The following is a 14,017-nucleotide window of genomic DNA, read 5'->3' as shown; positions in this document are numbered from 1 at the left end:
ACATGGATGAACCTGGAGGAGTGATGCTGAATGAAATAAGCCAGACACAGAAGGACACATACTGCATGTTTCACTTCAATGAGAATCTAAAATAGTCAAACTGAGAGGGGCAGAGGTTAGAACAGTGGTTGCCAGGGTGGGCTGAAAGGGGAGTGGGGAGTGCTGTTCAGGGGGTACAGAGTTTCAATTAAGATGAGTCAGTTCTAGAGGTCTGCCATACGTCACTGTGCTTCCGTATGACAATTAAGCAATCTGTGGAGAGGGTAGATCTTATGTTGAGTGTTCTTACCACAGTAGAAACCTCTGTTGGGTTTGCATCTTACTCAGAGAGAGGCTATAATGTTTGTGGGTAGGGACAAAATAGTGCCATAAAATCATTTGGGAGAGCCCTTCAGTAAGGCCTTGGGACACAGGGTGCTGGCCCAGACAGATTGCTGTCTCTGCGTTTGAGAGCCTCAAGTGAAGGGGTTGGTGACACCTTGGTGACAGTGGGAGAGGGCATAACACAGACATCTTAGTGTAGGGATCACACTTGCAGTGGCAAGCTCTTCCCTCCAGGAGGGGCTCAGCAGGGAGACTGAAGGCCTGCTGTGTATGACACTCCTGTCCTCTGCAGCCCAGGGCACCCAGTGTGGGGCGCACCAGCGGCAGGGGTGCCTGTGTGTTCGGCTGAGCTCTCAGTCTGCTCAGATCCACTGCAAATGGTTCATTAGTGAGAGTCCAACGTGCGCGTGGTGTGCGCGTGGTGTGCTGCCACTGAACAGAAGTCTGGCGAGCAGAGTGTAGCTTTTTTTTAATTAAGAGGAGATTTTGCCAGGGTTTGAAGGGAGGAAGGGATGACTAGGTAGAAAGAGAGAATTTTTATGGCAGTGAAACTATTCTGTTAGATACTCTAAGGTGGTTAGATGTCATTATAACATTTGTCCAAACTCACAGAATGTACAGCCCAAGAGTGAACCCTGATGTTGACTTTGGGTGATCACCACGTGCCAGTGTGTTCATCGCCTGTAACATGTGCACCACTTGGGTAGGGGATGCTGATAATGGGAAGCTGTGCAGTGTGGGGGCCAGGGTATATGGGAAATATCTGCACTTTCCTCCCAGTTTTGCTTAAACTGCTCCCAAAATACCTATTTTAAAAAAGGAAGAGATTTCACCTCTTTCAGTCTCATATTGCAGTTATGAATATGCCATTTCTTTGCTCCCATGTGAAATTCAGGCCACTTGAAAACCCCAGTGGGGAAAGAGGCCTTGTCAGAACATTCAGAATTCAGACAGGCCTTGGAGCACAGGAGCAGTTCCCAAGTGTGTGTCCACAGCACGCAGCGGCAGCCTCCCCACCGGCTCTGGCTTTCTGGAAGGTAAAAGCAGTGAGAGAGTGTGCTGCCTGTCTTCAATAATATATTAAGCCTGGTTTTTTTTTTTCATGGCTGTGGTGTCATTGCCCTTTTTTTTTGCCCTTTTTTTTTTTTTTGCATGAATTAGTGTTTTCAGTTAAACTTTTTATAACTTTAGCATTAGGATGAGTTCTTCTAAATTGTCCTGCTCCCTGCTGCAATCTGTGACAGCAGTGCCTGGACATAGCACTGTCACATCTCATCTCCCCTCTGCACCTTACAGCCCCCAGGAGGTTGGGAAAGTGGGTGCTCTTCACCACTTGTGCTGGAAAGGAAGGCTCAGAGTGGCTGAGATACTGGCCTAAGGTCATGAGCCAGAACCTTTGTTATCTGTTGACGTTCAGAATGTCATACCGACTTTGTTTTATCCTAGGCACATGCAAATGTGTATTATTTATTATTCTCCATTAAGAAATCCGTCTTTAAGGACATTCCTTCCTTAGGTAAGTTGGGAGCCTGGCTCTCTCCTTGGAAAGGTACCTCATAACCACTAGATGCTCAATAGATATTTACTGATGAATGAGAAAATGCATGAGCTCTGAGCCATGGTAAGTCCAGGAAGAGTGTGGCCCACTCTGTTGTGGCTTTCTCTGTTTCGGGTGCCAGCCCCCTTCTTTTACAGGCTTTGGTGGGGGTAGGGGGGAGTGGTGGGTGGGCAGCTCAGCTTCTTCCTGTCTCTCTAGGTTGATTAACTCTGTCATTGGGTCTAACCTTCTTTCCTTCCTTTTCTTCTCAGTTCTGCTATCACCCCCATCTTTCTAATATTTCTTAAGACCTTTTCTGGAAATGATTTTTCTGCTGGTGTTTTCCATTGTGAAAATTATCTAACATTGAGAAAAGTTGAAAGGATCATGTATGGCTCTATCCTTACAACATGTGCCAGGAACTGAGCCCCTCAGTGTCCTGGTTGTGGGCTCATTACCTGGACCCATGCTATTCTGTGGCCTTGGTCTTGGACATAGCATGCACATGACAGTGGTCTTCTCCCAGCCCTTCTATCTCATTCAGTGCTGTGCATCTTTATAGCACCATCAACTTGGAGTCAGAGGCTTTGGTTTGGTCCTGGCTCTGACATTTAAAGGTGTGTAGTTGTGTGACTTAATAACCTCCCCAGGGTTCTTCCTCATCTGTAAAATGGATTAACATGACTGTGAGGTGCCAATAAAATAATAGTTCTTGTGCATACATCTCTGCATGTAAGTGGTAGCAATATTATCATTGTTTCTAAGGGTTAAACACCGAGTTTGGAATTGGGCAGATTTGGAGTTAAATTCTAGCTCCTTTGAGCCTGTTTGCGTGTCTGTGAAATGGACTCAAAGATAGCTTCCCACAGAGCTGATGTATGGCACCAATGACACAATGTACATGATACACTTAGCTGGTGGGTGCCAGGACTGTCTTCAAGCCATCAATATTCAAAGCTTCCAGAGGGCAGGGCCATGTGCTGTGGCTCCCAGCATGCCCTCTGACCCTGGCAGACTCTGTGCCTGCTGGATTCTGACCTCATTGTGTGCCAGTCCCTCCTTCCTCATGCCACTCTGCCTTTCTCATGTGACCAAGCTTATGCCTACCTTAGGACCTTTGCACGTGCTTTTAATGGTATGGAGTATTTTTCTTCCATATAGCAGCAGGGCTGGCACCCCTTCTTCATCAGGCCTCTGCTCACATGTCCTCTCCTCAGAGAGGCCTTTCCAGAGCACCCATGTGAAATGGCACTGCTCCCCATATCAGTCTGCTTCTGCTCACCTTGCTTTTTTGTTTTCCTTCTTGCCCTTTTCATCACCCTGAGTGTTATGTGCTTGCAGGAGGGACTTAGCTTATTTTGTTCACTCATCACCCACAGTTCCAAGAACAGTGCCTATACCTTGTAGGTGCTCAGAGAATACGTGTTGATCCAATGATATTTGAGTCTTTCTTGGTGATGCCTTGGTGACAGCAGGAAAGAGATACCTGAGACATAGACCTCTTCACAGGCACCTTAGAAGTCTCACTTCCTTTGTAAAAACTTTATTTTATTTTTATTTATTTTTCCCATCACCATTTATCCCCCATACCCTCTTCTACCTCAGTCCACCCCCCCCCCCACAATTACCACACTGTTGTCCATGTCCATGAGTTCTTTCTCTTTTTTTCCTTTTGCTCAATCCCTCTACCTCACAACTTCCCCTCATGTCAGCCTGCTCTTTATCTATGAGTCTGTCTCTATTTTGTTTCTTAGTTCCATTTGGTCATTCGATTCCACATATTAGTAAAATGGCATGGTACCTGTCTTTCTCTGACTGGCTTATTTCACTTAGCATAGTGTTTTCCAGATCCATACATGCTGTCGCAAAGGGTAAAATTTCCTTCCTTCTTTCCTTCCTTCCTTCCTTCCTTCCTTCCTCCTTTCCTTTTCCTTTTCCTTTCTTTCCTTTCTTTCTTATAGCTGAGTAGTATTCCATCATATAAATGTACCATAACTGTTTTATTCACTTATCTACTGATGGACACTTGGGCTGCTTCCAAATCTTGGCTATTATAAATAACGCTGCAATGAACATAGGATTGACTGCTTTGTTTTTTTCTTCTTCTTTTTTTATTGTTGTTCAAGTACAGTCGTTGTGGGGGGGACGCTCCTCCTGCAGGGCACCCCCCCTCCCCGCCACCCGCTGGCCACCACGGATAAGAATAAGTCTACCCAGACATGATCTGTTTGGGGAGGAAAAGTGGCCAGTCTCTCAAAGGAGAAGGGCCAAGAGCCTTTTCCTCAATGGGCTTTTATTAGGTTCATTTTGCACAGGAATACAGGTAAAGCTCATTAATCATAGTCAGACAGTAAGGATCAAACAATAGATAACAAAGAACTCTGAGGGCCTATTCTGAGTCAGGGTCTGATAGCTAAAGAGCAATAAAACTTTTGAGGAATAAACTCACTTCTTGCTTGGACCCTTATCATTTAATTGAGAGCATTCTAAACAAAGCAGGTTTCACAGGATTTTACATATTCTTTCTTAGGCCTGATTGCCCGGGAAACCCGCCCTTTCTAGCACAGGGCTGCACCACCCTCTGTCATTGTTTGGGGCTTAAGTCAGGCAGGGGAAGTAAGGCAGGCAAGAGATTAGGAGACTTCTCGCAAACAGAATGAGGACTCAGGCTTTGTCAAAGCCAAGGGGTGAGAGTCCATCACCCCCTTTTGCTGTAGCCCCCCCAAGTCCTTCCTTAGGGGCCTCCCACATGATCATGCCTGTCTTAGATCATTCCCCCTTTTGGGGAATCTTACTTGTCATTGACCAAGCATTGGGTCCAGTTGTGGATGAAGTAAAAGGAGCAGAAGCAGCGCTCCTGCCAGGGAGATAAGCTTTGTCTCCTTAGTGGTTTATGGTCCAAAGGTTGCTCCCTCAGCCTTAGCCTTGAGGGGTTACAGCTTCTGAAACCAGGTAGGATGGTTCCCAACAGTTGTCTCCATTTTCCCCTCACCACTCCCCCCATTCCAGTCATCCCCACCTCCCACCTTCAATCCTACCCACCTTTGGCTTTGTCCATGGGTCCTTTATACATGTTCCTTGACTTGACTCTTTCCCCTCTTCCCCCATTTTCCCTTCCCATCTCTCCTCTGGTTACTGTCATTTTGTTCTTTATTTCAATGTCACTGCTTAGATTTTGTTTGCTTGTTTGTTTTGTTGATTAGGTTCCACTTATAGCTGAGATCATATGGTGTTTGCCACTGCCTGGCTTATTTCACTTAGCATAATGCCCTCTAGATCCATCCATGCTGTCGAAAAGAGTAGGAACTCCTTCTTTCTTTCTGCTGCATAGAATTCCATTGTGTAAATGTACCACAGTTTTTTGATCCACTCATTTACTGATGGGCATTTAGGTTGCTTCCGACACTTGACTATTGGAAATTGTGCTGCTATGAACATTGGGGTGCATAGGTTCTTTTGGATTGGTGTTTCAGGATTCTTAGGGTATACCCTAAGGTATACCTTAGGGTATAATCCCAGCAATGGAATTGCCAGTTCATAAGGCAGTTCCATTTTTAGTTTTCTGAGGAAATTCCATACTGTTTTCCTCAGTGGCTGCACCAGTCTGTGTTCCCACCAACAGTGTACTAGGGTTCTCTTTTCTCCACAACCTCTCTAACACTTGTTGTTTGTTCATTTTACCACTCTGACTGGTGTGAAGTGGTATCTCACTGTGGTTTTAATTTGCATCTTTCTGATGGCTAGTGATGCTGAACATCTTTTCATATGTTTCTGGGCCCTTTGTATGTCCTCCTTGGAGAAGTGTCTATTCAGGTTCTTTGCCCACTTTTTAATTGGGTTGTTTGTCTTCCTGGAGTAGAGTCGTGTGAGTTCTTTATATATTTTGGAGATTAAACCTTTGTCTGAGATATCATTGGAAAATATATTTTCCCATATGGTTGGTCCCCTTTTCATTTTGTTGATGTTTTCTTTAGCCATGCAGAAGCTTTTTGATTTGGTGAAGTCTCATTTGTTTATTCTTTCCTTTATGTCCCTTGCTCTACAGAACATATTGGTGATAATATTGCTATGTGGAATATCTGAGATTTTCCTGCCTATGTTTTCCTCCAGGACTTATACGGTGTTGTGACATATATTTAAGTCTTTTATTCATCTTGAATTTATTTTTGTGTATGGTGTAAGTTGGTGGTTGAGTTTCATTTTTTTACATGCAGCTGTCCAGATCTCCCAACATCATGTGTTGCAGAGGCTACTTTTACTCCATTTTATGCTTCTGCCCCCTTTACCCTAAGAAACGTGGAACACCAGTTCAAAAGAACCTATGCACCCCAATGTTCATAGCAGTACAATTTACAATAGCCAAGTGTCGGAAACAACCTATGTGACTATCAGTAAGTGAGTGGATCCAAAAACTGTGGTACATTTATACAATGGAATATTATGCAGCAGAAAGAAAGAAGGAACCCCTACCCTTTGCGACAGCATGGATGGATCTGGAGAGCATTATGATAAGTGAAATAAGCCAGGTGTTGAAAGACAAACACCATATGGTCTCAGCTATAAGTGGAACCTAATCAACAAAACAAACAAGTAAAATATAACCAGAGACATTGAAATAAAGAGCAAACTGTCAGTAACCAGAGGGGAGGGGGATAATGGGATGGGGTAGAGAAGGGTCATCAAGGAACATGTATAAAGGACTTAAGGACAAAGACAAAGGCAGGTAGGAAGGCGGGGGGAGGTGGGGATGCATGGGGTGGGGAGGAATGGAGGGGTAAAAATGGGGACAACTATACTTGAACAGCAATAAAAAAAAAGAAAAAACATTTCTTGGTTTTTCCACATCTGAGAGATATGGTAAACAGTGTCTTTAGTATGTGGATGGACAAGCGATAACAGTTGTTTGATGTAGATAGGAAACTTGGGTGGTTATTTAACATAAAGGCATGGTTTCCTATCAGAGAATTCTTTCCTATGTAGGAGATATCAGAAGAGTAGCTCCTATAAGTAATTATGGATTGTATATTAGAAAGCCTTCCCCTGATAGTGTCACCTATATACTAACTACAGAAATTGGTGTGGGAAAATGAGATATCTCAGTAAACTTGAGTGGTTTTATGTCAGTATGGACTCCATCTGCTGTCTGATCTGCTGTTGATAGACAACTGTAACTAGGAATATCTCATTGTTCAAAACAGATGTTGTCCCATAGCAGGGACTTGGAAAAGCACTTAGAAATCACAAGCCTATTGTCTTTCCAGTGTGGCTGAGTATATTCACAGGGAATCACCTCCACATTTATTCTCATTCTGCCCTGCCCTTCTGTTTTATGTGGCTAATAATAATGGTCAACGGAGACCACTGGGTATCATAGACTGTATGGGAATTATTTTGTAAAGGAAAAGGAAGTTGTCCAGATGAGCTGCACTAAGTAGCACATAATCCAGATTGATGAGAGGACGGTGTAGCAGGTGAGGTCTGCTGATTGATTTTGACTTTGCCTTCTTCTCGTAGATGAACTGCGACAAGCCATCGTGGCCATGATGAACAGGAAAGATGAGCTGGAGGAGGAGAACAGGTATCGTGATCTTCAGGCTGGAGGCAGCATCTCTTCCTTTGACATTCTACCTCTAGGACAGAGAGAATATCACAGAGGAAGGGCATTTTGCTTTGTTGGCAAAATTGTGACCAAGGATTTTTTAATTTTGTCTGTGAAGTACCACTTTAGTATATATATAGTCTGAGTGTTAGGGAGAAATGAAAACTTTACAATCATGGCACCACCTTAGAACAAATTAAAAATTTGGTAAAGCTCTTTTAAAAACAGCCATACTGAGATGTAGTTCACATACCACACAATTCACCTATTTAAAGTGTGTAGTTCATTGGTTTTTAGTGCCTTCACAGCTATGTGCAGCCATCACCTCAACTCTAGAACATCTCCATCACGTGGCCGGGAACCCTGTACACCCATTAGCTGCCACCCACCGACCTGCTCCAGCAGTCCTTTGAGTGACCTTTAACTGAGGGCCTTCCTATCACATTGTAGGCACTTCGAATACTTGTCTTAGAGTTATCTCAAATAAGGGGTACTTCGGACAAGAAGGCATTTGAATTTTTTCACTTCCCCAAAAGCTCAGTGGCAGATGTTGAGAAGAAAAAGGGTTTTTTGTCTTTTATTCTCTGTTGAAATCAATGCTAGATACTGGCAGGCATCATCTATGTCACTGTGATCTGGCTGCCTGAACAGGAGCTTCTCAGCCGCCAGCACCTTGTCTTGGCTACATGGTGGTCAGTATAGGGGCTTGCCTACGGTTATTTGGCTGCTTCCCTGGGGGTTGGGGTGGTTTGGGTGTGCCTGTGTTGTGCACCCACATGTCTGGGTGTTGGTTCATGTCACCCTTTTGTTCTGTTACTCAGAGCAAGAATTAAGCATCCATGATGACATGTGATCATGATTATTCTTTTTTAAACCTTGTTTTGGGCTCTGCCTGACAAGCTTTTCCCTCATCCTTTATGGAAACATATAAATGCAAACAAGCATGATTTCTAAAACAAAAGAGAATTTTTAAAAGCAGAATCTTTAGACAGCATGATTTTCCAACTAAAACTTTCAACAAAGGGCTTGTAGACATTGCAGGATTTTTCCCCCCTTGCTTCAGCGGAAGCTGTTGTCTTGGAAGAAGCCGTAGGTTGTCTTACCTTGTGAGAAACAATAGTTACTATCTGTCAATTTCTTCTTCCCAGAGAAAGAAAAACGTCATACCGTGATTTGTGTCAGGGGGCCCAAGGCCCCAAGAAGGGAATTTTCTCAAAACTCTGAAGGGAATACAGTTCTTGGAGCATTTGATAAACAGTGTGGGTAGGGGGGTCAGACACTTCTGCTTAAGTTCTGATGTCACATGGCAAGTGTCCTCTAGATTTGGGAGGCAAATGCACCAAAGTCAGTAAATGTTTTCTAGAAATGCCCATTTGAGGTCCAGTGAAGTAAGTGGTCAGTGGAATCATATTTGGCTCACTTCTAGGTGCTAATTTATGGTTATCTCTGGATGAGCTGCTATCTTTTCTGCTACTTAAGAGCAAGGATGACAGATTCACAAGTGAATGTGTTTCAGAGGGTTAAAAAACTCCAAATATAATAGAAAATATGATATATGCAGTGTCAAACTGTATAGCTCTATAAAACTCTATATATGCTTGCTTAACCTGGAGATGGCAGAGGGACAGGATTACAGTGTGTTTGGTGGGTAGAAGTGGAAATGAGGGTAGACATCTGTCAGATAACCTGAGTCCGTATTCTATTTTTATGGCTTCAGATTATTCTTTTGCTCTGAACTGACATTCATTCCTTTGTCAGATCTCTTCTTCAGTGTGGCTGTGACAAAATGGCCTGAGTTGAATGTGCTGTACCTTTGAGTGGGATGTCTGTAAAGGGACTTGCCTGGGATTTGCTCAACACATTGCTACTCTTGATTTGAATAGGGACGGAATTATGGATACAGAGAGTGTTTTGATGGTTGCTAGATGGGAGGAGGGTCTAGGGAAATGGGCGAAGAGGGGAGGGTATTAAGAAGTACAAATAGGTAGTTACACAATAGTCATGGGGGTGTAAAGTGCAGTATAGGAAATGGAGTAGCTAAAGAACTTATACACCTGATTCATGGGTGTGAACAATGGTGGGGGGATTGCCTGAGGGAATGAGGGGTGCTGAGTGGAGGGGGCAAAGGGGGAAGAACTGGGACAACTGTAATAACATAATCAATAACAAATAATTTAAATTAAATTAAATTAAAAAGCTGCCCACAGGCTATTGGGACGTAGAATCTGGGCCACAGATAGTTCCCCTAGAGCTCATCCTAATTATTACTCTGAGGTGTTTGAGCAGAGTTTGGTATCTCCTTAGGTATATTTACATACAAGGTATAGACTTGAATTATGATTTATGCAGAGCTTTGTGGAAAACAAATGAATTAGTACTTGACTTAGGTAAATAACTGTGTTCTGGGCTTGATGGACTTAATGGCATCTGACAGATGGGCCCTCCTCTTCCCAGATCACTACGGAACCTGCTGGATGGTGAGATGGAGCATTCGGCTGCCCTCCGGCAGGAGGTCGACACCTTGAAAAGGAAGGTGGCTGAGCAGGAGGAGCGGCACGTCACAAAAATCCAGGCATTGGCAAGGTAGGAGGGCAGAGGAACTGGGAGGTAGGTGTGGGGAGGCTTTATTAAAACCCAAGCACATCTTTACCAGCACTTTTTAATTAAAAGAAGATAGTGACCAATGGAAATAAAGTTTGTGCATTTGAAATTTTATGATTTTACTGAAGACATATTGAATAACATGTATGCACATGGTTCAAAATATAAATGGTTAAAGTGTGCAATCTCCAGTGACTCAGTTTGCCCCTGGAGGTGGGCAGTATTACTGTCCAGGATGCTCCATGCACACAAGGTGATGCGTGTGCACGTACTTTTTCATTTCCCTCTCTGCCTCCCTTTATTCTTTCCTTCCTTAATGCTCAATGGTGGCTGATCTTCCACATCACTCACTTTACATTGTAGAGATTGTTCTGTGTTGATGTACACAGGCCGGCCATCTTTAATAGCTTGTATTTCATTGTCTGACTGCACCAGAATTCATTTGACCAGTGTGCCAATAGCTAGGCATTGAGGTGGATTTTAGTCTTTTGCTATTTCTAATAATGCTACTGTAAATAACTGTTGCATTTATTCTTTTGCTCTTATATGACTGTATTTGTTGGAAATGTTCCTGGAAGTAGAATTGCAGGGTCAAAGTTCTGTGCTTTTCTCAATTGGATAGAGTTCATCAATTTGCCCTCCACAGAGGCTGAGCCAATGTACGTTCCACAGGAGAGGGGAGAGGGCATGATTGCACAGCCGTGCCCACAGGGGTCGGCTCCAACCCCTGGGTCTTTGGTAATACCGTGGGTGAAAAATGGCTCCAGTAGGTTATTTTTCATTTGCATTTCCTTAATGAGGAGTATGGTTCAGCCTATTTTTATTTGAGAGCCATTTTATTTTTCTGTGACTTCGTTTATGTCTTATTAAAGAAGACTATAAAGTGAACCTCCTAAAATCCCAGCTTCCATAAAAACATGCATCTTTACAAAGCTTGTTCATATAGAAAGCTATTTTTATGTACTGTACTTAATCTGTAGCCTGTCATTGCTTAGCCTGGCTGCCTCCACCACTTAAGCTCCATGTTAACCATTTCTGTGTGTGCAGATATGGCGTTGCATTGAACTGATGCACTAGACTAAAATAAGCATTTGGTGGACATTTGAGTTCTAGTTTTTCCCCTATTTTAGTTAAGATGAAGAGTTTATTGGATCTAACTTCAAACTACTTTAAAATGAGACCAGGAGATAAACGTGGCTGTGCAGGGGGATGGGGAGTGAAGCCGGCTCGCAGCAGCGCATGTGTCGTCCTGGTGCTGTCGGTGCAGGTGTCACTGAGGTGACTGTTGTGTGTGTGTAATCACAGGCTGGTGCTGGGGTCCCATATTTAACTTCAGTTGGAACTTCTCTTCTTTCTTTACATTTTAAAATGACTTCTCAGGAGCATCAGAGATAGTTAAATGACGACGACAAATAACAGTAATGGGCACCCAATTTGGTGTGTTGCCAGCTGGACTGCCATTTTTCCCTGGCCATGCCAGGGTTCTGTGGAGTAATGGTGTTGGTTCACAATGAAGGCTGAAGTCTATAGAGACCCTGGTTCTGAATCATCAGAGAGAGACAGACTTATGTTCTCTGTCACTTTCGGATTGTGTTAGGAGTCAGCTTAGCCATGAGTCCCTGCTCCACTGCTTGCAGATTGTGTGCTTCTGGCTGAGTGGCTTAACTTTCACTAGTGTGCATTCCCTCGTTGATAAAACAGAAAGGCTAATCTTATTTATCCACCTGAGAGGATTGAATGAGGAAGAGCATACGTGGAAGTACAGAAGGCTCTGGGTGTGAGCAAGCTATTGCAAGTGTACTTTACAGGAAGCATATTTTAGTATATGATAATTCTTAGAAAAATTTTAGCCACTGAATGGAGTAGAAAAAATTTTCTTAACTAAGCAATTTTATAATCTGAAGTCTCCTCATTTAAACAATGGGTAGCTAAGAGTTTGAGGTACCTAAAAGTTTGCAGTTTGCAGGTAGAAGGAACATCTGTAAAATAAGCAAATACTTCAGGGAAAAACAAGAAGCAAACAGAGAGGCTGGACATACACATTTTGAGAACTTCAACTGCTGACATGTTCCAGGCAGAGTTAATCTTTGCCAACTGTCAGAACTTTCTTCTTGCCACAGAGGGAGTAGCTGTCAGTGATATCAAATGGTGGTCCTGAGTGGTCAGTTGTTCCTTGGGGGCAGTGGGGCACAGGCAAGGTGGGACAGTGGGGCTGGAGGCCAGGCCTGTGTGTGTTCATTGGGGCCACCCTGTTCTCAGGTCCACGTGTGCCCAGGTGGCAGGTATCATAATGCCGGTGGTTTAGCCTAGTGGTTGGTGGCATTGGACTGCGGGGTTCTGACTAGGGCTCTACTGCACATTAGTTGTGTGACCTTGAACATGTTACTTAATTTCTCTGTTTCTATTTCCTTCTTTATAAATTGAGGATAAGAAAACTCTCTGCTTCATAGGGTTGATGAGGGTTGATGCACAATAAAATGCGAGACCATATGTCAGCTCAGTAAATGTGTTCCATAAGTGCTCAATAAATGTTAACTATCATTATCATTTTTCTTTAGTGTAATAATTATATTACTAAGAAACTTTGCCTAATCAAAAGTTATAGTTTAATGGCAGTGGTGCAGAAAGAATTAAGTACTAGGCTATTTCAGACTCAAAAATTATTTTTGCTATAAATATTCTAAGAGTGTATTTGTGTGTATGACTGTTTTACTGGCTCTGAGTATATGCTAGTTGTAAAACTGGAACATCCCTGAACAAACAGAGCATATTGTTACACATTTCTTTTTCTTTTTGCTCAAAATGAATGGCTTTCCTTTTGTGCTATCATGGCTCAACCAAGAGCAAGGCCATGTAGCCAGCCCAGTGCTTGTGTGGCTCCCAGAGGCTGCTCGGTTTTGAGGTGGAGGCATTACAATCAGTAGCAGTTCAAGGAAGGTAAATCTTGTTCCCTAAGTAATTGGTTACCTTACTTCCCATTGAATGAGGAAAATGTGCGTATGAGCTAGGTATTCACAGAAAGATGATACACATTGACATGAAGTACCTTTGAGAGAAGCACGTGAACAGGGTTGTTGGATTGTTGGGGAGATATTTTCTTTTCTGTTCATTGTATTAGTTATCTCTTGCTATGTAACAAGTTGTCTCCAAACTTGGCAGCTTAAAACAACAAACATTTATGATCCTCCACAATTTCTGTGAGTTAGGAATGTGGGAATGGCTCAGCTGATAGGTTCTGGCTCTGAGTTTCTCATAAGGTTGCAGTCAAGGTGTTGGCCAGAGCTGCACTCACATGAAAGCCTAAGCTCACTCAGGTAGCTGCTGGCAGGGTGCTTTAGTTCCTTTACACGTGGGCCTCTCCAAAGGGCTGCTCACAACACAGCAGCTGGCTTCCCAAAGCGAGTAACTCAAGAGTGAGAGAACACACCCAATGTGGGAGCCACTTTGTCTTTTATAACCTAGTCTTGGAAATGAGACATGATGACTTCTGCTATATTCTGTTGTCATATAGATCAACCATGGTGCGCAGGCCAAGAGGTAGGGATTGTAGGGGGCCATCTTGGAGGTTGCCTACCATGCCCACTGGGCTTCTCTTCCTCCTTGGGGCAAACACTACCTCCGTCTTTCTTGGCAGGTTCTTCCCACATATCCCTCCAACCCTGCCCCTATAGTTTGGTGTGACTGACTCTGCCACTGCCTGTCCTAGTTTCTAGAGCAGGCCAGATGATCAGGCCTGGACAGTGAGCTTGTTCCATTCCTTGGCCATCATAGTTGGGTCAGAGAAGGGCATGAGGCCAGGCTGATCCTATAAGAGCCAATGATAGCATTCTTGAGAGGATACGAGGTACGCTAGGAGTTGTTGGTGGCTGTCTTTGCTCTTATGTGGGAAGATCCACATGGTGACAACACAGTGGAGAATGGAGGGAGAGAGAAACCCACAACCCTAATGATATCAT

At 43.5% G+C, this 14,017-nt stretch overlaps 1 protein-coding gene across 4 annotated transcripts in view; it reads left to right on the top strand.

Moving 5' to 3' along the window:
• The window catches only part of SNX29 (sorting nexin 29), a 574,556-nt gene that overhangs the window by 152,185 nt on the left and 408,354 nt on the right, over window positions 1-14,017 (top strand). For all 4 annotated transcript variants that reach the window (XR_004902062.1, XM_028512599.2, XM_036020920.1 and 1 more), the window contains 2 exons: window positions 7,376-7,439; window positions 9,915-10,043. Coding sequence is in view for 3 of the 4 variants with exons in the window: in XM_028512599.2 (XP_028368400.1) it covers window positions 7,376-7,439; window positions 9,915-10,043 (193 nt within the window). In the remaining variant the exon portion in view is untranslated. The remainder of the gene's footprint in view (window positions 1-7,375; window positions 7,440-9,914; window positions 10,044-14,017) is intronic.

Source organism: Phyllostomus discolor, chromosome 3, assembly GCF_004126475.2.
Source record: "Phyllostomus discolor isolate MPI-MPIP mPhyDis1 chromosome 3, mPhyDis1.pri.v3, whole genome shotgun sequence".
Classification (NCBI taxonomy): Eukaryota; Metazoa; Chordata; class Mammalia; order Chiroptera; family Phyllostomidae; genus Phyllostomus; species Phyllostomus discolor.
This window is presented reverse-complemented; position numbering and strand designations above follow the sequence as displayed.